Source organism: Lichtheimia ornata (genome assembly GCF_029851405.1).
Source record: "Lichtheimia ornata isolate CBS 291.66 chromosome Unknown scaffold00098, whole genome shotgun sequence".
Lineage (NCBI taxonomy): Eukaryota > Fungi > Mucoromycota > Mucoromycetes > Mucorales > Lichtheimiaceae > Lichtheimia > Lichtheimia ornata.
Window position 1 is genome coordinate 70,835 of NW_026695418.1, and position 23,437 is coordinate 94,271.

General features: G+C 43.6%; 8 protein-coding genes across 8 annotated transcripts; 3 read left to right on the top strand and 5 right to left on the bottom strand.

Annotated features, from left to right (window-relative positions):
- Window positions 1-421: 421 nt before the first annotated feature.
- On the bottom strand, window positions 422-2,886 carry O0I10_011727 (uncharacterized protein; the record flags this gene model as incomplete). The annotated part of the gene is made up of 7 exons (XM_058491690.1): window positions 422-443; window positions 500-573; window positions 648-1,266; window positions 1,333-1,339; window positions 1,439-1,945; window positions 2,009-2,427; window positions 2,492-2,886. 7 exons carry the CDS (start codon window positions 2,884-2,886, stop codon window positions 422-424), a joined length of 2,043 nt encoding a protein of 680 aa, XP_058337563.1.
- An 801-nt stretch (window positions 2,887-3,687) lies between these two features.
- Window positions 3,688-5,195, bottom strand: O0I10_011728 (uncharacterized protein; the record flags this gene model as incomplete). The annotated part of the gene is made up of 3 exons (XM_058491691.1): window positions 3,688-4,407; window positions 4,464-4,971; window positions 5,050-5,195. 3 exons carry the CDS (start codon window positions 5,193-5,195, stop codon window positions 3,688-3,690), a joined length of 1,374 nt encoding a protein of 457 aa, XP_058337564.1.
- Window positions 5,196-5,978: 783 nt separating this feature from the next.
- O0I10_011729 (uncharacterized protein) lies at window positions 5,979-11,209 on the top strand (the record flags this gene model as incomplete). The annotated part of the gene is made up of 15 exons (XM_058491692.1): window positions 5,979-6,150; window positions 6,219-6,302; window positions 6,364-6,534; window positions 6,599-6,702; window positions 6,761-6,874; window positions 6,931-7,560; window positions 7,619-8,034; window positions 8,097-9,557; window positions 9,615-10,099; window positions 10,156-10,271; window positions 10,340-10,483; window positions 10,539-10,625; window positions 10,682-10,798; window positions 10,851-10,901; window positions 10,961-11,209. 15 exons carry the CDS (start codon window positions 5,979-5,981, stop codon window positions 11,207-11,209), a joined length of 4,401 nt encoding a protein of 1,466 aa, XP_058337565.1.
- Window positions 11,210-13,141: 1,932 nt separating this feature from the next.
- On the bottom strand, window positions 13,142-14,599 carry O0I10_011730 (uncharacterized protein; the record flags this gene model as incomplete). The annotated part of the gene is made up of 2 exons (XM_058491693.1): window positions 13,142-14,052; window positions 14,116-14,599. The coding sequence occupies 2 exons, from the start codon at window positions 14,597-14,599 to the stop codon at window positions 13,142-13,144; spliced, it is 1,395 nt and encodes a 464-aa protein (XP_058337566.1).
- Window positions 14,600-15,848: 1,249 nt separating this feature from the next.
- On the top strand, window positions 15,849-16,274 carry O0I10_011731 (uncharacterized protein; the record flags this gene model as incomplete). The annotated part of the gene is made up of 1 exon (XM_058491694.1): window positions 15,849-16,274. The coding sequence occupies one exon, from the start codon at window positions 15,849-15,851 to the stop codon at window positions 16,272-16,274; it is 426 nt and encodes a 141-aa protein (XP_058337567.1).
- A 348-nt stretch (window positions 16,275-16,622) lies between these two features.
- Window positions 16,623-17,461, bottom strand: O0I10_011732 (uncharacterized protein; the record flags this gene model as incomplete). The annotated part of the gene is made up of 2 exons (XM_058491695.1): window positions 16,623-17,060; window positions 17,123-17,461. The coding sequence occupies 2 exons, from the start codon at window positions 17,459-17,461 to the stop codon at window positions 16,623-16,625; spliced, it is 777 nt and encodes a 258-aa protein (XP_058337568.1).
- A 411-nt stretch (window positions 17,462-17,872) lies between these two features.
- O0I10_011733 (uncharacterized protein) lies at window positions 17,873-19,873 on the bottom strand (the record flags this gene model as incomplete). Its single annotated transcript, XM_058491696.1, has 9 exons — window positions 17,873-18,225; window positions 18,282-18,490; window positions 18,556-18,725; window positions 18,790-18,814; window positions 18,883-18,990; window positions 19,051-19,204; window positions 19,255-19,281; window positions 19,344-19,622; window positions 19,681-19,873. 9 exons carry the CDS (start codon window positions 19,871-19,873, stop codon window positions 17,873-17,875), a joined length of 1,518 nt encoding a protein of 505 aa, XP_058337569.1.
- Window positions 19,874-22,791: 2,918 nt separating this feature from the next.
- Window positions 22,792-23,247, top strand: O0I10_011734 (uncharacterized protein; the record flags this gene model as incomplete). Its single annotated transcript, XM_058491697.1, has 2 exons — window positions 22,792-23,020; window positions 23,096-23,247. 2 exons carry the CDS (start codon window positions 22,792-22,794, stop codon window positions 23,245-23,247), a joined length of 381 nt encoding a protein of 126 aa, XP_058337570.1.
- Between the last annotated feature and the right edge of the window lie 190 nt (window positions 23,248-23,437).

The following is a 23,437-nucleotide window of genomic DNA, read 5'->3' on the forward strand; positions in this document are numbered from 1 at the left end:
AAGCAATCGGGCACGGGATTGTTATCGTCCAAGAAGGCGATCGGATATAGATGAGTTGATAGAATGTGAGAAAGAATGGACCAAGAGAAAGAAAGAGAGAGAGAGGTAGAGAAGCGATGTTTAGAGGTGGAGTCTGCTGCCTGTGTGTGTGTGTGTGTGTGTGTATGTGATAAAGCGTGTGGAGTGAGAGAGCGAGTGAGTGAGAGAAAGGGAAAAGGGTAACCAACAAGACCACCCTCGCTGTGTTCTCGGCCTGGCACTAAATCCTGCAGTCAACCCACGACCCACCCACCCACTCACTCTCCCAATAATCCCACCAATCTAATTCCCCACACAATTGAAAATGACGCCCAACCCAACTATGAGAAAAAAGGGTGTTGTATATTAAGCGTTATATGATACGTTATACTAAATAATTCAATCAAGATGCTTGTGCATTGTTCCTAGTAACATCATTGCAATGTAAGAAATCATGTGAGTGAATGCTTTTACAACTTACATTGTGTCAAGTTGATCCTTATAACGACGATTGATATCTTGGCGCTTGATTTTCTGTGCGGCGGTGAGAAGCCCCTGTTTCACATGTGATCCCCGAAATCAGTCAGCAGGTTGGGATTACAATGAACACACCCACGCAATACACTTACCGACTCAATGGTCCATTCTTCAGGACAAAGATACACATCGAATAACAATTCGGCTGCTTTGAGATTGGCTTCTTTACCCTGCTTTGTCATGGCCTTGAGAACAGTTTGTCGGACATCTTTGCTGCTGCAAATGTCTTCCCATTCAGCTTTATCAAGCCCATGTTCTTTGGCAAGATCACGCACGGTGTTTTCGACAGGTACCACCAAGGCTACAGCACGTGGACGCAATGGATCGGCATACACACAGATATTGTTGACGTACAAGCAGCTCTTGTACACGGATTCGAGTTTCTCCAAAGCAATGTATTCACCATTGCTGAGCTTGACAAGGTTCTTTTTACGATCAATAATGGCCAAGGTACCATTCTCGTTCCACTCGGCAATATCACCCGTTTGCAGCCATCCATCCTCGGTGATGGTTTCACGTGTAAGATCCTCCCGTTTCCAATAGCCTTGAGTGATTGAAGGTCCACGAACCCATACTTCACCTTGCGGCTTGGGGCTGTTTGTCGATCGATAGCCTGCATCTGGTACGTCCACAAGCTTAATTTCACAACATGGGACAGGACTACCCACATGACCATAGCCAAATTGCTCTGGCACCATAATTCCGCACATGCTATTATTTTGGGTTAACCATCATGCTTCTCCTACTCCTACTCCTCACAATAATAACCACACTTACCCGCAACCTATGATATAACAAAAAGCAATGCACGTGCATCATCATTAGCTATTTACCCTCCTCCATCCTGCATGATACATGTACAAACAAATAAACAACGACTTACTTTCAGTCATGCCATAGCCACCAAGAATGGGACATACCGTCACAGAAAGAAAACGTTGCGTTTCGATGGATACGGGTGCACCACCCGAAAGTGCAAATCTTAAACGACCACCCACTTGATCACGGATCTTGCCAAAGATGGTTTTATCCAAAAAGCCTGTGGGAAGTTGACGTTCCATGAGCCAGAGCTTGGTAGCAAATGCCTTGTGAAACATGGCTTGAGCCTTGGGTGATAAGGCGTTTACTTTGGCAAGTACGCCTTTACGAATAGATTCCCACACTTGTGGTACACCTGTCATGATGGTAGGTCGGAATTCACGAATATCGCCCTTGCAATTGCGCACAGAGGTATCGGTCAATGTACGCACAGAGGCGTAACCAAGGGTAACACCCCAAAATATACATAGGTTCTCTACAACAAATTCGAGGATATGGGCAAGAGGGAGATAGGCCATCATACTATCACGTTCATTGACCAAATGACCCAGGATCTTGTTACATGCAGCAACTAGAAGTAGGATCAATGTGTTAATGATGGTCTCATTTGGGGGGCATGTATCCATTTACTTACTGGCAGCCACGATATTCTTGTGAGTCAACATGACACCTTTGGGATTACCCGTACTACCCGATGTGTACATGATGCAGCATAAATCTTCAGGTTCTGGAGGACGTGCATCTCGCATGTGTTCCTTGCCAAGTCGTGCAAGATCATCGAATGAAATGATACGCTGAACCGATGAGCTGTTCTTTTGAATGCTTTCAATAGCATCAGCAGAAGCTTCACCTTGAAAGACAACAAATTTCAAAGTGGGGCACTTGTCAATCACCTTGGCAACGGTTGGCAATAATTCGCCAGTGGTGTAAATTGCTTCGACACCCGTTTCGTTCATGGAATGCAACAAGCCTTCTTCACCAAGTGTATCATACGCAGTAACAATCGTATTCCCTTGCGTGAATAATGCATGAGCCGTCATCAACCAATGTGCACTAAGGAAGACATGTCGTCAATCCACTGTATCCTTTTCATCACCAGGAGAAGAATGAGACTTACTTTGTTGGGGCAAAGAGCTCCACCTTGGCACGATCACTCAAACCCAAATGAACAAAACCAGATCCAAGCTCATGTGCAAGTTGTGACGCCGACTTGTAGCTGAGATAATGATAGCCAGACAACTGGAAATATTTCCATGTCTTGGTGCTCTTTTGCTCCACACCATTCACGTACTTGACCACTTCCTTTTCCTCTTCAATGATTTGTTCCACCTTGCGAAAGCCAAATGCACGCTTTTCACCGAAACGCTTCACACTGTACTGCAACACGTCATAGAGCGTGTGCACATCCGTATGAGGAATGCGTACCAGCTCTTCAGGTGAGTAGATAGCACGTCGAATACGTCCACCGTTGGGTTGGGAATTGGGTCCCACTTCCACCGAAAAGTTTTTCATATTGTCGTTGTTGTCGTATTAAAGTAAAAAGTAAGGGTATGGAGAGCGTGTGTTAAAAGGAGAGACAAGGTATAATATATAGTATTAGGTGCTGCGTGCGTGTATGTGTGTGCGTAAAAAGAAAGAGAAAGAGAGGGAGTGAGAAAAAAGTACATGCAGCAACAAGATCGCGTGCTATATAAAAAAGAAGGTTACTAGTGCAATTAAGCTTGGTGACACTCCCCCACGCACACACGCATATAGGTACACATGCAACAAAATGATGCATCATTTGCATATGAAATTCTCAATTTGACTCGTCCTTCCACAACACAGCAAGAAACCTCATTTTCTTTGCTTTCCTTGAACCCATTCTCCCTTCCAACGTTTGTAAACCACTTTACCCCATATTTTCAGGGAAATGAAAAAAGATCCACCGGGTTTGGATCGGCGATGTAAAATGCATCCAATATACAACTTTTCGCACCTTCATCACAAAAAGATCATCTTTTAGCTTAGCTCTCGCAACGTCTTGAAGGGGTGTTGCCGCTAAAACCATAAAAACATGAACACGACGCCACACATAGTTTTGTGATCTTGGCCCGAAAACGTTGTCAGGTGCTACCATGCGTGGTTTCACCAACCTGAATGAGATGTAGCACAAAAGCAGGCACGCACCACCACAACTTTCGCATCAGCAGACGTGTTGGCTCAAACAATAATGCATGGTTCATGTGTTACAATTTTGTTGGTTTCCATGGATACGTGAGGTGGAATAAAAGAGTCTATTAGGACTTGTATATACGTATCTAGAGTCTACTTCTAGTATCCAAGGCATTCTAAACGTAATTGTAAAGATCGTTGACGACGTTCCTTCCACCTCTCAGATAAAGGACCTGTGATTATATCCGTCGACTGGTTTCTCCATGCATCCATATCATTTGCTTTGTTCTCAGCCCATGCACTTAGACTTTCCACATAGTCGAATTCGGTTTGTGCGCCCATCACAATACTGTGCCTGTCATTGTTGCTCACGGTAGTAACGTGTGATTGCATGATCGTGGTGGATGGCAAAGGAATACGTTGACTCAATACACGAGCAATCACTGTGGACTGGGATTGCATCAATGGCATAGGAACCACACGGATGGGTAAACCCACAAAGCTCAAGGTAGGGTTGTTCATATAAAACATCCACTTGTATAGTCCCGTGACATTTTGACCATCGACAATGATAGCATCCTTCTCGAAAGGTAGAAAAGGAAAGCTGAAAAGATATCCGGTGGCGAAAATCACGGCATCAAGGTTCACGAGTTGTCTGCTGTTGTCATTGTTGTGATGCTCTTGATAGTCGATGGCGCCTGTGGTTGGATGGAATGTTGTCAGTGGGCCAACAAGCTGTAAATTGGCAGGAGCATTGTCATGCAAGGATTGTGAAAAGGAGGTATGGGTGCGGACACAATGGTATACATTGGATGCGACATCCGTTATCTGGCGTACGATATCCGATCCAGAAGAGCCACTGCCAACGACAAGTACATTCTATCATAGAATATGAGTAAAATGTTGTTGCAGTTATACTTCATTCACTTGTGTACCTTGTTTTTGAAATCAGAGGCCTTTCGATATTCACGCGAGTGCATCACTGTCACCTTGGATGTCTTCACATAATCACTCAACCCAACAAAATCAGGTACGTACGGTACGTAATAATGCCCTGAAGCCACAATCACTGCATCGTATTGCTCTTGATATTCCTTCTTCCCATCACCATTTTGATCCGTTACTGAGACCTGCCACGTGTTGTCGTGTAAAGGATCCACTCTTGTCACCGTGCTATTGAATCGAATCAATGGTTTCAGTCCTTCTTGGGTGGCCACATGCTCCACATAGTCCAGCACTTGTTTTCGATCAGGGAACGTGGGTGTGCCCGATGGAAATGCAATGTCACGAAACGCCATGACATCAGAAGGAAGATTGGTGTGCAACTCTTGGTACATGGGTGACTTTGGAGGATGAGGTGGAGCTGCCTGACAAGGAGGATCGACTTGAAGTGCATTCACCGATGGCATGGGAGGCGTCGCATTGGTTTCGGGTGAGTAGATCCTTTCAACAGAGTGTGTGTGTGTGTGTCAACAAAAGAGAGTGTGTGTGTTCCTTTCATTCTCACGCACGCATACATACCAAGTACCTCCAACAGCTGCATTACGCTCGAATAGAGTGATTTTTTCAAACACATCACCTTCAGCACGCAAAGCTCTGGCAGCAGCAATGCCACCCGGTCCAGCTCCAATGATGGCTACTCGAGATATGCGTGGAAAAGAAAACATGGTGAAAGAAGGAAAGAAAGATGGAATATTTCGGCGTTACCAAGATGCTGCTGCTACTGCTGCTTTACAAATGGTCATCCTTGTACCACTCAATGGATGAATGTTACTCCGGCATTAAAGATAACGCCATATACCCCGCTCGATTGCAACATGTTTATTCAGCTTGTTCCCATGGATACTCACATAGAAGAGACTTTCTCGTATCCTGGAGACCCCGATGACCTGATGATAACGCATAAGTAAAACATAATAAACGTACCTGTTTCTCCTCAAAATCTTTATATGAAGTGGGTTAAGCGATTCATGAACCAAGCGTTTCATTGCCGCCATTGTTGTCAATGTGTTCTTTGACTCCTTTATTAAGGTAAAGTCTAATCATCTTACTTCATGAGGCACATACTCAAATTCCTTCTGATATAGATACTACTTCTAGGGATCCAACTGGCAAGAATGTTTTGTATGACATAAGAGTGGTCTTCTGCTAAGCTATAAAAGTGCCAAGACGTTGAGAAACGGATTCACGAGCTTTGAACAACAAAACATGAATGATAATGAATAAAAATAATCACTGTCTTGCTGATGAGAGAAACAAAAAGGTGATATGAACATCTTGAAAGATGCGAGACAAAGCTGGAAGGGGTGAAATGGATGATGGGATCGCTATGTTGTGGTAGTACTCGTGTATAAGTATGCTTGGACGTCTACCACATGTGGGTGAATAAAAGTCTTTTGCAGCATCGTGATGATGAATACCCTCTACAACAAAGAGACGTGTCCTCTCTAATGCTCATTCATCAGGCAGGTCATGTGAGCCTATCTGCTGGATTCATTGTACTGCTCTCCAGTCAAATGAGCCCCGCTGACTTTAATCCACCACCCGCCAGCAGCGGACAACGTGCGATCTCTTTGTCTGCTCCAATGTCAACACTCTCTGATGCAATAGAGTCTTCAAAATGTAACCAGCAACGCGTGTCTCTCGATGCACCCTTATACTTTATTCTCATGCTCTGTTTCAATTGCTAGCGCTCACTTATGAAGTACTCCTTGCTGACTATGAAGCTCTTCAAACAGCCCACGCGAAGAAAACCAATGACGAAGAGAGATTGAGTACGTGACAACCATCCCTTGAAACGACAACAATGAAAAAGACTTACGCCAATGACGGTAGAAAATGAACTCGAGTTGGCTCAATCAGAATTACGGGCTGTCAAGAATGCGTCTCAAGATACCAAGAAGCTCCACGACGAGGCGTGTCTCCAAGTCGAAGAGTTACAGGGAGATAATCGGTCACTGCTTGCAAGAGTCGCATCGTTAAGGGAACAGCTCCTTGCTCATAGAGGTAACAAAGGAACCATGGTGTGAAAAGGTCCTTCTTTATGCTAATTAAGCTCATTTTTTTTTAGATCGAAACAAGTCGCTCTATGGCTACCACTCAAAGTTCAAAAAGGAGATTGCCGAATTGTCTTTACAGAATCAAGATATGAAGCGTGAAGCGTTGAAGCAACAAGTGAGTGGTGCTTGATCTGGTCTCGTGGATATGGCACTCACCTTAGATTGGGATTTAGTCATACAATGAACTCTTGAAGAATCGTGAGCAGCAACTCGTCAATCAATTGGAGGAGCTACGAGCCGAGATGCACCGTTATAAGAATGAACACTGGGATATCGTCAATACACAGGTAATGAAGGACGCATGGAAAACATCAAGGAAACGATGGCTGATCCATGATCATAGCAACAACAATACCAACGTTTATTACAAGAGAAAACGACGATTGAACAAGAGCGTGATGATTTGCGTGTCAACCATGCCAACCTATCTTCCCAATTGGGTGAATCGCAGATGCAAAATGAAATGATGATGAGACAATTGGAGACGACCCAAGACGAACGTGATCGACTCAAAAAGCACGTGGAGGATACAAAGAGCACGTTTCAATCTTCCATCAGATCTCTTGAGCAACAACGTGAGATGGAATTGAAGGACCTTGAGAAAGCACGTGATGCATTGAAGGAGCAGCAAACGGCAGAGAAAGCGATCTTGGAAGAGAACCAATCCCTCAAAGCAGAGTTGATTCAATGTCGCAAACGATTGTTACCACTCAGCGGCGATGATGCCTCTTCACCTCAAGATCAACAGCAGCTACTTGATGAATTGATTCAGCTACGCAAAGAGCACACCAAATTGTCATTTGAGACCAAGAGTCTCCAAGGCGACAACCAGAGATGGGTGGAGGCATATGATAAAATCAGCCAAGATTACAACGACGTCAGCTCGAACAATGAACGCCTGCGAGGTGAATTGAGCGCCTTACGAGAACAACTTCGACAAACGGGTGAATCAGATGCTCATTTAGCACAAGAGGTAATAACGACGTCTCTCATTATTCATGGCAACAGAGGATTCATATTCTCTTGAATAGGTTGAATGGCTCAAATCACAACTCAATGAAGTGGCACAACAAAAAGAAACGCTCGACATATCACTTCGCAATGCCACCTATCAGCTCAAGTACCTATTGCGCGATGCACAAAGCCGTAATCAATACCTTCCTCCTGGATTCGATGACAGCAGCAGCATCACCGATTATACGTCAACCACACCCAGCGTTTCCCATGAGCGCACAGTATTCCATGACGTTGATGAATTATTCAAAAAGAACCAGGAGTTGCTTTTGGATGTCACTCGCCTTCGAAAGGAACTCGAGCGTCTTTCAACAGAATCGGATCGCATCAAAAATGAGCATCAACAGCTTGCCATCAACTATCAACATGACACTCAGCAAGCGAGCAGCAAGATCACAGAATTGGAAGGACATGCTCATAATTTACAATCCAGGTAAGTTGTTATATACATATCACAAATCCACAAGGAGACTAACATGATGGCGATATGACTAGTCTCGATAAGGCCATCAAGGACAATCATTTGTATAAGCAAATGATCCAAGATCATTTACGAGATCCACATCATGCCAACCATATTGACGCTGATGCTCTTTTGCACGACTACAAGGAAAAGCTTGAGGAATATGAGCGTGAGAGAGAAGAGCAGAATCACGCAATGGAGGCAGAGATAGCCACGCTTAAGGAGGAATTGAAGCAAAATCGACAATCGGTGATTACCGCCACCTCAGATCGTCAGCAAGCGGAAGTTCGGGAGAAGGGATTGATGAAGACATGTGGGCAATTGAAGGAAGCGCTCAATTCATCCCAATTGGAGTTGGTACAACAAAAGCAGCAAGTGAATGTCTTGACGCAGCAATTGAATGATCAACAAAAGACATTAAAAGAGATTCATGCAGAGTATTTGTCTGCCAAAGAGGAGTCAGCACAAAAGAATCTTGAGCTTGCCAACATCAACACACAACTTGCATACGTCCAACAACTCCATCAGAAGCGAGAGAATGATTATACAGTGCTGCAAGAAAATCACAATCAGCTCCAGTCCCTTTACAGAGAGCTTCAGCTTCAACAGGATGATAGTCATGATACTCAACTTGAACACATGGAAAGTCTTCGCACCCAAACGGAACGTCAAAGACGGGAGATAAGTTCACTCAAGGAGGAGCTACGATTGGCAGAGGAAGAACTTCGCACCATGACGAATGTACATATGGAACGAGAAAAATCGACCATTGAGAATCTACGCAATGAACTCAAGCGCTTGAAATTGCAGTATGAGGAAACGCAAGCCGAGCTTATGCAACTTAGAGCAAAGATGGCAGATCAAGAGACCATGGAGCCTACCACACGACCACCCTCCTCCTCCTCTGCTGGCAATGAAGATGATATCCAAGTGTTGCGAGAACGAACGCATGATTATGAGCAACGTTACATTCATATCAATGACCGCATTGTGAAGATGAAAGCCGACTACGATGCGTTATTGGATGATTTGCGGGGCAAGCTTCATGATGCAAAGATGGATGCTCAGCAACGAGAGAGCAAGTTGAAGGAATCAGAAGCCGTGATTGAGGAGAATGAAATGTTGAAGCAATCCCAATTTGAGGCCGAGCAACGCTGGACAAAGGAGCTTGAAGAAATGAAAACACAAGTGGAATCTTTGCAGAGTGACAAGCAGACCTTGGAGGTGGAACTCGCTTCGTTGCGTAACAAGATGGAGCTTGCTGAACGTCAATACCAAACATTGCAATCTGACTATGAACGTGAACGAGCAGCACACCTCAAAGATACCAAGACTATCGAGAGTTTGCAAGTCCAAGTACGCACCTTGAATGGTTCACTTTCTGAAGCCCGCGTGATCATTTTCAAGACCGAAGGTCGCTTAAGAAAACTGGAATTGCAATGGACAAGCGAAAAGGAAGAATGGGCCAAGATGGAAGTATCCTTGAGATCCGAGTAAGTATTGATGAGGAGAAGGATTCTCTTTTTTATTCTTACACGTGCCTCCTTTAGACTTGATACGAGCCGACACCAATTACTCAAGATCACCCAACTTCATGATCAATTACTTGCCACGATCACCAAGGAGACCGGTCACCATGGCGGCTCGGCGTTATCGGATTTGTCCAACAAGGCGGTGACGGAGCTTCGTTCCAGCATGGATGGCATTGTGCAAGAAAACGATCGATTGTATGCCCAATACAAGCAAGCCTTAGTTACCAGTGAGGAGCATCAAAAACAACTTCAAGTCGTGGTGGCTAAGTTGGAATTGACCGAGGCTCAAGTGCATCAATTACAAAAGACCAATTTGGAACTTGAGGAAAAGTATGCTGCTACCATGGCGAATGCAACAAGCACATTGGATGCTACTACTGCTACTACGAGCCAGTATGTCATTCCTGCATCTCTTGAAAAGAAGCTTTCGGAAGCAGAGAGTGCCAAGCATGACCTTGAGAAGCAACTTGTCACAGCAAAAGAGGAATTGGCGAAGGCATCAGGTAACACAAACATGACAAAGCAAGGTTACACGCATGATTGACGTTTTCATGTACAGACCGTATCCAATCGCTTGAGAAGCAAATCAATGAATCCATTGCCACCACGGATCTTCTTGCCAAAGCCAAACAAGAATGGAACATCCGCACTTCGCAGATCCTTAACAAGTATAATGTATGTAATGGATACGTGAGTGAATGAGTGGGATGCATGAATGAAAGTACTCAACCTTTCAATTATAGAAAGCGGATCCCACCGAAGTTCAAATGCTCAAAGATGAACAAGCCAAGTTACAAAGCCAAATTTTGAACATGGAGCAAGAGAAGACGATTTCAGCCAACAAGATAGCGGAATTAGAAGCAAAGGTGAAAAATGCGGATGAAACGGTAAGTAAAGAAAGGATCACGTGGGGTCATGTACTGATTGCGCACGTATGAATAGGCCATCAAGTACCAACGTGCAGCTGCTGGATTTAAGAGACGTTGGGAAAGTGCACAAGCCGATCTTAAGAAATTGGAAGGAGACAAGGTAATGATGATAGCAATGAGGGAAGAGGAAACCACCATGGCTCACCACCATTCTAGAGCTCGGATGCACCTGAAAAGCAAGCCATGGAAGAAAAGTTGAAAAAGTTGACCCAAGAAAGCGAGCAATTGCAACGTTCGAATACCAAGTTGAACAAGGACTTGACTGATTTACGGGTAGGTTGAGCGACTACGTTCGATCCACACATTTTACTTATCGTCCTTTTAGGCAAAGCATAAATCACTTATGGAGCGTGCCAAGAAAGAGATCGCTGAAAAGGTAAAAAGAGCGTGTGTACGTATATAGAGAGCATATCATGTACTCACAAATGATTACAGAAGAAGGCATCGGAGGAATTGGAAAAGGCACAGAATGAAATGCAAGAGATTAAAAAGCAGATGGATGAAGCAAAAACCCAAGTGGAGAATGTACAAAAGCAACTGGAGCTTGAACAAGGTCGATCCAAGGTGATGCAATCCATGTCCAACAAGAAAATTGCCAAGCTTCAAGATGAACTGGATGCGCTTGCCCCACACAAAAGAGCTAGAGAAGATGACAATGTTGAACAACCTGCTGCCAAAAGATAATAAAAGTGTACATGTTTAATCATGCGCCATCAAATACAATGTTCCTTATTCTCTAAAACTACTCTTGAGTGAAAAGCTAGAATGCCAGTTGAGTCGTTTGTCGTTTTGATGATCATGATCACTTGCTCAAGCTCCACGAGGGGTCCAAAAACATGTAAGGAAGGACGTTGTTTGGTATTCCTTGTAACTTGGTCTTCATTGGCCTTCTTAGGGCTGCATTGATCATGATATTCGTTGCATTTCTCCTGGAGTAGAAGCTCTGCATGTTCCTCAAAAAAGAACCACGCGTACCAACAAGCATGTAAAAAAGTAGGCATGGTGACCCTTTGGTAGGTGCAGTATCCATTAGGGACGGTATTATGGAATACGATGCCGTGTGAGTTTTTGGGTACCATATAATGGTTGCGTCGTAGTGCGTTATTCAATCGATTCTGTTGGGCTGCGAACAAGACAATGATATTCCCTTAATGTCCCGGAGAAAAATCGTAGGATGGCGGAATCTCTTTGAAAAAGCAATAAGGCATGTAAGCTGTAGCCGGGTACGTTTTTTCATATACAATGGTATACATACCCCAGCGTTCCGTCTGCGTCGATGAATTCCAATAGGAAAATAGCTAACTTCAATCGTCGTTGTGGCTCTGGCACTGAAAAATAGCGTCGTATAGAACAAGTCCATATCAGAGTTATTGTTTCTGGAGGATGGCATGCCACATTGTACCGTGGCTTCTCCGATATACCAGTGCAGGTGACTTCACTTGCGTACATGTATCATCAGCGACATGTCTTGCTTGGTTTTCTTTAACGATAACCATAATGTACATAGGATCATCTTTGTTCAAGAAGTTGGACTCCCTGCCAGCCAGCAAACGAGGAATACACCACACGTTGCCGTATCCACTTGTATAGAACCAAATGCGTTGATCATTTTGCGTGGAACCAAACCGAACGTTTGCCTCACTCAAGTCCAAAATAGGATCACTGGAAGGCGAATGGAGGAGGCGCTTGGATGGGCAAGGACGCCACAGATCTTTCTGATAATCGTGTAAATGAGCTGCCCAGCTCCTTTGAGTTCTGGAGATGTCCACATGTAAGCGTTTCTTGCAGGCCAAAGGAACCTTCAGGGTGATGGTCACTCGTGAGTGTTTCTTCAAGGTCAAGAGAACCTTCCGGGAGATGCTCGTTGGTAAGCGTTGTTCATGATCCCCTTGAACTTGGCGAAATGTAGGATGTTGTATCTTGTCGCTATCCAACATCACTGCTGTTGTCGTGTCAAAGTTCGACGACGAGGTTAATGGTGGTGTCCAGCTGGAATGCCGTACACCCTTTGGAAATTGAAGTCATAGATGCTGCCAGCTGCTGAACACTTCCTTAATGTCTTGGAAAGTAAAGCCGCCACCAAAATTGCTTGCTAACGCGAGATACATAACGTGCCACCGAGCCCAGCTTCTCCTCAGGAGGTGTAGCTACATTAAAAGGATTGTGAGCATGTGCTTTATTAAGCAAGATGATTGGAGTTTACCATATTAAAAGAGCCAAATATCACAATGACAACAAAAGTAGGGTAACGATGAAACGCTAAAGATCATCACAAACATTAATCCATGGTTCATTTACAATAAAGAACATCCACCATGGCATACATACTCGCATCAACTTGGGTTTACATAAAAGTGACAGTAATCAATGAGTGATTGAATGATGAAAAAAAAAAAAGAAATGGGCGGGCGACAACATCCGTGTTTATTATGTCTGCATGGTGGGCGTGGGTATTTATGTGATTACAAAGAGATGTATTCTCATGGTGGGCGTAAAGGAGAAAAGAATGATAAATGATGAGAGGTGAGGCGTGTTCATGGTGTGATTGATTGCTCATGCATAAGGCGCGGGGTAAGGGATGATAGACAAGGTGGCAATACATCAACAGCACTATTTTTAATCGTGTGCCATCAAATACAAAGGGTGTTCCTTATACTCCAAACTACCTTTAGGTGAAAAGCTAGAATGCCAGTCGAGTCGTTTGTCGTTTCGAATCATGGATGGTACTAAGGGGGCCCGCTCTGGATGTTGTAAGAGGGTGCTGGTGATGGAGCAAAAGGCCGAAATGGTGTTGACAACTCTTTGAAGGCGTTCCATGCGGCGTTCTCGATAGGCACTGGATTCCAAGTATTGTCGCGCGCGTTGAATGAGCTGAGCATGAGAATAACCACGCATCCGCATGAATGCATAATACAAATAGTGTTTCCTCAATAGCCAACGCTCAATAGCCTCATCCACCATGTGCTCTTTTTCAAGTGGGACTGCATCTTGTCGTTGATGTCGTTCCGAAGCTACGAGCATTTGTGGTGGTTCTGGAAATGTGATCTTGGTAGTAGGCTGTGCCATGACAGCTGTTGACATGATCTCTTGCTCACTGACCAAAGCCATCGTTTGACCAATGATCATGGACATCAAGGTGGGTGCCAGTAATGGGAAGCTTCTCATCAACTCTGCTGACGATATCCTTGGATCAGGTTTCTCATTCAATACACGTGCAAAGTCGAAATGAGGAATGACTGCATTCGATACATTGACATTGAAATCAAATAAATCCAGGTCGTTCAACTCGAAAAAGTTGAATAAATCGGGTAATGCTTCTCCACCAGATGTGTTGTCACCACCGAGAAGGGCTGCTGGTTGCTGCTGTTGCTGTTGCTGTTGCTGTTGAGAATCGGATAAACTTCGCCATCGTTCCACTTCAAGTAATAATTCTTGATTGACCTTCTCCAATCGAGCATTGCTTTCTCGTAAAAGTGCCAATTCTTTATCTTGCTTTGAGATCTGATACTCGAGTTGCTCAATGTATTCTATACAATCATGAACGAAATAAGGTTTTTGTTGCATGTATAGAAGGAAATGTATGTAATTACCTTTGCGACGCACACGAAAGTTCCTGGCCGAGATTTTGTTTCTTAATTGTCGACGCTCTTTGGCTGTCATCTTGGATTTGTTTGTTGCATCTGCTCCTCCTGCTGCTGCTTCATCTTCTTCGGATGATGATAAGCCCCTGTTTCTCTTTTTCTTGTATGCATTTTGAGGAACTTCAGTGACAAAGATAGGCTCTTTGTGTTTGCGAATCGTGCGACGAGGAGGAGGAGGGGCTGGTTCTTCTGGTCTCGTATCAAATGGTGGTGGTATATCTTCTGCTAGGAATTCAGGTGTATGGGCCGTTTGACTACTGTTGCTGCTGTTGCTGCTACTGCTGCTGCTGGTAATGGAGCTGCTACTTGGGAAACCAGAGGCATAATGTTGAAGCGATGGCGAGAGAAAGAGGTATTGAGAGGGTGGTGGATTGTTGGACTCGTCCGTTGTGTTGTTGTTCACTTCCTTAAAGTTGAGAATGCCGAAGTTCATTACGAGTACAAGTGAATTGAAACAAAAAGAAACAAGGAAAAAAGAAGCTGTAACTGCAAGACCAGCGAAAAGTGAACGGGTCTGAGCGGAGTGTACTACAATGACCCCTCCAAATATGGAAGTCGCATACGTATCGATTACCGGATTTGCTTCCCAACGCGCTCCCTCTTTGGTGTAGCACCGTCGGCTTTGATTTGCACGCATAGAATCAGACACAATCACTACGTCAAGTGACTTCGAGTAGTAAGTAATGCGTTTCTTGAGAGATAGACAAAAGCGTAGTCAACACGTCCTTTACTCCTGTTTCGTATTATAGGCTTTAGAAACACCATCATGAAGTAATAAATTTGGCACCATGTTAACTTTTAGATATTGAGGCGGGCGATGCTATAGTTAATCGTGCTTTATTGTGACACTTTACATCACACCACAATGGCAACATCCAACGAATGAATGATAAGCATGGTGCTCTTTTGAATGATGATGCATTTGAGATTCCGTCACCATGTCATTCCTCATCATCGATGCTTTCGGATGACCATTCTATTAGGGATACGGTATTCATGCACACATGCCCATCGTATCGTCAAGGCATGTAACTTTCCGATATCGGCTCATATCAACGTATGAGGGAGTAGAATAGTAAACAGGATACATAGCATAAAAGGATAATGCATTCACTACAACCACCACGCAATGGCGTTTGTACCATAGTTGCCCCCATTTATGCATCCCTTACTTCAGGAGCTATATGACATTTATGCATAAAGCTTGACAGCTCCGATCCTTCAACACATTAGTGCTATGAAAAGTAGGTGTGTTGGATAATCGATATCTCTACAGCGAATGACGAAAAAATGAATGTGATATGTATCCAGGCAACCACAACCACAACCACCCGCAACCACCCGCCTTTTATATCAAGGGTGCCAATCCTGATCAATACATGCATACAACATTATACAAAAACATACATGCAATAAAAAAAAGGGGGTATCTCATCGTACCCAATGAACAGAGATGCGTAGTATGGCTTCTTACGCCATCTTGTGAAAGTTGAGAGCAAAAGGAAGCTGCATGATCCCTCTCTACTGTACTAGCGAAGCGGCTGGAAAAAGATACCATGCATAAGCTTTAACTAAAATCGTCATCATGGACCGACGACATCATGTCTACAAGCTACATATATAAAAGACCCCACTTTTTTCTCTAAGGCTGCATATTATCCTTCATCTTTTTCAAACCCATCATGCATTACTTTACCGCATCGTTCATGACCGTTTTGGTTATGGCTATCCACATGCAAACGTCGAATGCTTTGCCTCTTACGGATACGGAAGCTAATATGATTACTGCAAGCGACCCGGAGACATTGTTTGAAGGAGCTGAGCATGTAAGATCACGAGAGCCAACGGAAGAGGAATTACGAGAAATGGCGAAGAGCATAGGCGAGGATGTAGGGCTTCGGGGACAGAATTCTTTGGCTGCTTTGCTTGAAGGGTCACCACACGACGCATTGTACAAACTAGCTGAGGACCAAGCAACGTCTTCTCGTGCATATAATAGAGAAGATGATCCTCGAGTAGCCACCAATGCAGCTACTGGTGGTGGTGATGAGCTAGTTTTCGGTGGCAGTGAAGGCACTACTAGCGAGGTTGCTTCGACTGGTCCGTAAAGATACACGTGCAAGGCGCCAAACTTGTAGTCGAGATGGTTAACGATCCAAACCTGCTTTTTAATAAAGTACTACCCAACACAACTAGCAAACCTAGTTTTATCTATTCGAGAGATTGGAGCTATATATACATATGAATTGGGCAAAGACTTGATTCGATTTAAAGAATGAGGTGGGTCATCATGATTGCTGTTAGCAATTACATTCGTCATGCCACCCATCCTATTTATACACTGTCAACATCTAGAGCTCCATTTTTATCGTGATTGATTTGAAAAGGACATGCTTTAATGTAATCTATCGACTAATGATGACATCTAGCTTGGCCAATATGTAAGAAGATGCTAGCTATTGAATGCTCAATATAGGGGGACGAGGTGTAGGAACCACACGAGCCTTGGGAAAATCAGCACGTGGTTTCTTCTCTGATGGTGGAGGAGATGGCTGATCATCATCGCAATCTTGAACAGTAATCATGGGTACATTTTCATTTTCATGGCCATTGTTGGATGCCGTGATGATCTTGAGTGTGGAGGATGGGCGTGTATCATGCGATGATGCTGAATGTTGATCAAGTTGAAAGTCATCCAAATCATCCAAATCATCGTCTGATAACTCTGCAATGGCATGTGTAAGATCAGAAGCTAGCACAGCTGTATTGGGTGGCGATTCCTCGGTTTGTTGCCAGTTTTCGCATGGTGAACCAGGTGGTGAAATGAGAAAGTTCTTTTTGTTTTCTGGTACTTGTAATTGTGATAATGCAGGATCAACATTGATTGGATTGTGCTATTCGATTCCCATGAGTAACAACAACAACAACAACGTGCACATAGACGATCCAAACTTACTTGTCCATAATAAAGTCGTATTTGCATGCCATCGATGCCAGGAATATCCACGTGTTCATCAGCATCTTTGATATAGAGTTGAATGGTGTTTGATGTGGTAGAAGGAGGATTCCATAGCAAGGTCTTTTTATCAAGGGATTCCAACGCGTTCACGGCGCATAACGTCTCGTCGTATATTATCATAAGTCTGCGAAACCCCTTCATTGCAATAAACGCATGAAGACTGCCATGTTGCTCAAAAGTCGAACGAAGGAAATCCAGTGATGCCGGGTACTCAAAGAACAGAGCCGGTATGTTGGGCATCAAGAGTGTGTTGGTCGCGATCGAATGGCCGTCCATTGGCAATGTTGGAGAAGTAAAGGAAGCTGAGGGTAGTCCTTGCTGTGCTGGGGTCGAGTAAAGTGATCACGGAGTTCAAACTTGTTGCTGTGCATAATACATAGAACTCTGTTTAGCACCACTTTTTTCTTTTCAGGGATACAACTACCTCATCAAGTAAAAGTACAACGATCCTCCATTGCTTGCATTAAAGAATTTGTTACAATAACTCACTCATTCATGTCGATTGTCCATAAGATTGCATATGGATCGGTTGTCACTTTATATCGTTTAGGCATTCCTTATTAGGAAGACGCAATGTGTTTCACAATTGGGAATCATTGAGACATAGTTATGTAGCTTCAAGCGAATAACATTAGCTATTGAGGCTTTATTGATCCTAAATTTACAAGTACGTATCACTACACTCTTTTAAGATGTTTCAACTTGGTCTTTGCCTATCGATTTCCGCCGTTTCGCCGATGATCCCGTCTCCACCTTTTCACGTACCAAGCCATCATCATCACCTTCTTGTTTAACTTGATCATCGGTCACATTTCCAAGGGAGTCCGTTGAGTCGCGTCTTTTTCGCTTTGGTATCTGTTGCTTCTCCATTTCATTTTCAACCATGTTGATGAGCTGTGACAGTAATGTGGATGGATCATGGATGTCATGGGGAATGTCTTTTCGCGCTCCACTTTGTATGTCCTTCTTTAACCATTGTGCCAAGGAGATAAGGCCCTCTAGCTCGAACTTCGATAACACGCTTTTTGTTCCCTGATCTACTGAAAAGAAAAGTCTCAATGGGTGCAATAAATATGCATATCCTTCGTGAACGTACCTTGTAATAAATCATGATAATAGCGTGCAGCATACCAATTCATTCGCTTGTAGTAGGGGAATCGAAACTTTGCTGGGACCTTTGTTGCATCTTCAACATCAGAAACTCGGAGCTGTGCACCAATGTTCATTGCATGAAGGAAATTCCCACCAATGACAAGAGAATCTTCGGGTGTGTAAACAGCATGAATCCATCCTGTGGGGATAATCCTATCAATGTACATCATCCGATCAGTCTCTCAACGTTCTTGTTCAATGTGTGTGGTGTTCCTTACATTGTATTTCCTTGTTTGATATGCACGGCGTAACACTTCTTGACTTCATCCGCAAAGAACGTCATGCTTTGATCAGGAGAAGAGCTCCATTTCTGGTACTTTCGAAGGTTGGTTGTCGTCGGTTCAATAAAGTAAAACACTTTGGATCCCTTAACGACATGGTAGAATACCTACATGATACGAGTGATTAGCGCGAGGGAGGGTAGAATGGGAGAACAACCAAATGTCACTTACAGAGCTTCCACCAAAATCAACATGACTATAATAGAAAACAATGGATCAGTACGCTTTCAGCGCCGCTAGGAAGTAAAAAGGGTTGTTACTTACAAATCTGTATAGGAATCCTTGATGCCCATGAGACAATAAAGTTGCACTTTGGGGTATTCATGTGGTTTGAGGCTACTCGGCCAAACTTGATCAATCCAATCTAATTCCCTGGTGTCCACATTAGGCGTTTGCTATCATCGATGCCAGCCGTTGCAATGTCACTGTTACCTGACAATTCTTGGTCGTACAATGCTTTCGGCAAGTTTGGTATCGCTAATCTCAAGGCTGATAACATTGCGGGTCCGATCCTTCTCTTGATCATTGTAGTAGCTTGCCCATTGTCCCATTGTCCAGTTAGGCACCTCGGATTGTGTGGCGACATCTGTGAACCAATAAATAAGGGGTCATTGGCAGGTACAATGGATTGCTTACCCATAACCTCCACCGGATGATCATGTCCTGTAAAGAAAGAGATGATGAATAAGTAGTGAGAGGAGAGAAAACACGTCTTTACTACTTACCAATGGCATCAGCAATGTCATTAACGGTTATTGATTGTGAAGGCATTTTCATATCAAGGCCCTCCGGTGATTCAATGATAAACGGCTCTCGCATGCCCGTCTCTCGTAATAACTCCAACGTAACTTGGGATCCTTGGTATCGTTTGAATGGGTCTTTGGCGAACGTCTGTGCATTCAATATCCTCTTCCATATCGCCTGGTCTGCTGTTTTGCCATTGTTGAGATCGGCATAGTTCAATCGAGCGCGTTCTCGTTGGGACTTGCGCACGCTGGGCTTGTCTATTATATGCGATCGTGAATAGGACGGCAGCGAATGGCTACAACAAAGTTCTCTTACACGTCGATGGTCCATGGCGTCTTATACATTGAGGGCAATGATACTGCTCGATTCGGTCGCACTCTTTGGAATCTAGGCCAACACACTGGGCGTGGTACCATTCATGGCAGGCATCGCAGCGGATCCACACATTGCTACTTGAACTTGCTGGCTGCGATGAGCAATATCGACATTTTTCAGAGCTGTTATCCATCGTAGAAGAAAAAGTAGTTGTTTTCACAGAAAGGATGTTTTGATGTCACTAAATCCGGAGATCAGCTTGTTGCACAATAAACAATGATGACACTTTGCATATAGCTACACTTCTTGTTATATACAATACCTTGGAAAGTGAAGGATTCAATGATGAGTCACATGTCTTCAAGCGAATTGGGAAAGACGTGTAATGCAAAGCATTGAGACACGAACCACCGAAACCAATCTCATTGGCTCTGACCGTGCCTTTCAGCATGATCAATCATTTCATCCATATCTTTTTCTTTGTTGGACACTTTCAAAAGCCAATGGATCATTAATGTGCTAGACTAGCGTCTTGGCTTGATCACTTGGCTCATGAATTGAACTTTAGACCCCTCGTTGAATGGCTTAACATTACCTATGTAAGCACAATGATCTTGTAATCATAAGCTTCTTACACGTTTACGAAATCACACTATGTACAATCTCATACTTTACAGGAACCCACCACTGTTTGCCATCCATCTTTGCAAAAGGATATGTACTACATCTGTAAAGATACTCTGCCCTGGAATAATGTTGAGAGCAATGAAAGTAAACTCAACCAATTTTGATTTTTACTCGTTCATAAACTACCAGCTAGCAGCCCATTCCTCCCATTTGCCATTGTTTCCTAATCCACTGCATGTGAACGATTCTCCTGTTCCAGCCGAGCATTTCCATCATTCAAGTTTCTTGATCCGAGCCGATTTGACTGAGCTACGCTGGAACAGCAAACATGAAAATTAATGAATCGCAGACCCTGCGAATGTCTCCGTCTTTCGAACTTTTGGAAGCTCCCATTCCAAATTTTCAAATGAAGCGTGAAGTTTTTATTAGAAAAAGTTGATCAGCATGCTCGAGAGCACCCTTCTGACCAATTTTCAAGTTGGAGGTGGGCAACTTCGGGGCGGCGGGCCGTCCGCTCTTTTGTTCGCGTCATCACCATTTGGACCGCCCCCGCATTTTAAATCTTCACAATGAAGCATGTGGTTTTTAAATGAATGAAGTTAATCAGCATGTTCCAGCGAACCTTCTGACAAAGTTACAAGTTCGAATGGGGAATCCAAGGATAATACATACTATTTCGATAAATCATGAATCCGGCGCTGTCCTGCTTTCCGACCTCCATAGTAAATCCCACATTGCACTCTCCCATTCAATATTTTCAAATGAACATGGGACCTTTTTTAACACAACGTTGATCAGCATGTCGCAGAGCACATTGTGTGAAAGTTTGAGGTGCGAGAGGGGCAATCTCAATATCAAAGTTTGATGTACAGTGTTCATGCATTTATACAAGAGGTGTCCGACCAATTTAATCTCCACCTCGTCCACTCCTAGCATCTTGCCTCTTCCTCTCATTCACAACCGTTGGCCCATTCAAGCACAACTAGCACCCCCGAACGATTGTCCTGCTTCAACCCATCATGTCGATCCTACGATTGCCTTGATCCGATTGCCTTGACTGGTTGGCAAGTGAATGGCGTGTGCACCCCACTACAACACCCTCATTTCTTGTCACTTCACCTTCTCTTGTACAATCCTCTACCACAATCAAACGTAACAGCGTTTGCCATTTACGAGGTCTTTACTCCATTGTCTCAAGCTATTTGCAGCCTTTTTCTAAGTGGACAGCAGATAGCCATTGTATCGAAGCAGCTTTATTTACGCGTAACAACGTGCTTTAATACATAGGGGTTCCTATGGATGATGCCATATCAACTATCGATACATCGTATTACACGCAATCTTCAGCTGGTTGAGCTACGATGGAAGATGAGCAAGCAAGTGTTTGACCAACAATGGAGAAGCAAGCATTTTAGCAGCGATCGCATGTCTCTTTTCAATCAACATATTGGATTGGCAATGGTTATGGATGGATGGATGCATTCAAGTGCAACGATGGGGAATATTGGAATGTTGCTTTGGTTACTTTGCAAGTCTACAGCAAGAATGGACCATGCTACGTGGATACGGCTGAGGATGATGATGATGGATTGGTTGGAATTGACGAAAGGTTTTATGTCTTTGACGAGAGGCGTTTTGCAGCCATGAATGATATTGGAATTCTCAAGTCAAGGCATACAACAGCAACTTTGCGATCATGGATGAAGGATCATTATGGCGGCAGCAACCAAGAATACAATGACACAATTATCCTCTGTGTGATTCGCCTGTGTCTTAGTCAATTTGCAATACTGTTCATGATATTTACTTGATAAACATCCGCATTGCTATATACTATTCTTCGAGTATTTCATTGAATGAGAATTGGATCCCTCACGGTACTATCAGATCATATGTGCATGATGAGGATCACTCGTTGGCTTTTGGATTGAAAGGAGAAATAGAGTTTTAAATGTGGGGAAGCTAGATTGATCATTTGTATCATCGTACCAAGTTGCCTTTGTTCTTTTGTCACAACATTGTTCATTCACTACATAAACTTGCAAGTGTACATGCTGATAGCCGAAAGGCCGTGTAACCCCCGAACGCTTATACATTTCAAAGATACATAATAAGTTTTAGAGTGATGATATCCAACATAATGCCTATCACATAATGCTTGGTTCATTGTAAGCTTCGTTGATCATCATGATGTTCGATAGTATAAAGTATCATCCATTAGCCCTTCCACTTCTGCATGATAGGCTGTGTTACACAAACACGCCCCTCTTCATCTTCGGCTCTATCTAATTGACAATGAACAAAGACCACTTTACATATAGTATCACACTGGCAGCATATGTAAAACATAAAGACGGGGTATTTAATAGACAACGTTGCTCGGCTGGGTCGACAGCAGATGATTAGAGTTGCTTATTGAACCAATGAATGGGTAGTAAGAGTACGTTTATGCCGTGTGGGATGCGGCACGCATGCAGGTAACCAATGCAACGGGTGGGCATCTACAGCAACAGAAAAGGTACAACACTACAAGGTAAAACTAATCCATATTGCAACTCACAAGCTATAACGATAACGATACAAAGACAAGTGAGTCGAACAAACTACAATCACAAAGCTGTTTCCAAGGTCAATGGTAACGCTCTTGATGCCAAGGCAACGACAGCAACACGCGCAATTCGAACACGACTAGAGCTCCATGGCAACACAGCACGTATGTTTCAACATTGTACTCTCTTTATTGTTCCAATCAAACGTCTAGATCTTGAGACGCTATTATCTCCTTTAGCTTACACCTCTTATCACGATCCAACTTCGAGACGCAGCAACGCGACACCCCATTTCAAAAGCTTTCTACCCATCAGCCAACGTACATTAGCACTCAATCGAGCCCTTGATCGTTCGCACCACAACAACCAGCAAGCAACTTATATCACATAGAAAAAGTAGACAAGTTATTATAAAAACAATCTCTTTTTTATTGTGAATAAAGCTAAACTAGCATGTGGCTGTTGGTTTCGTCGAGTTTCAAGACCCAAGTACTTACAGGAATGACCGCGTGAAGGTCGCCACATATCCATTCCCCACCAACATTCTTAGCACTACTCAAAAACATGTTTGATGATGTCTT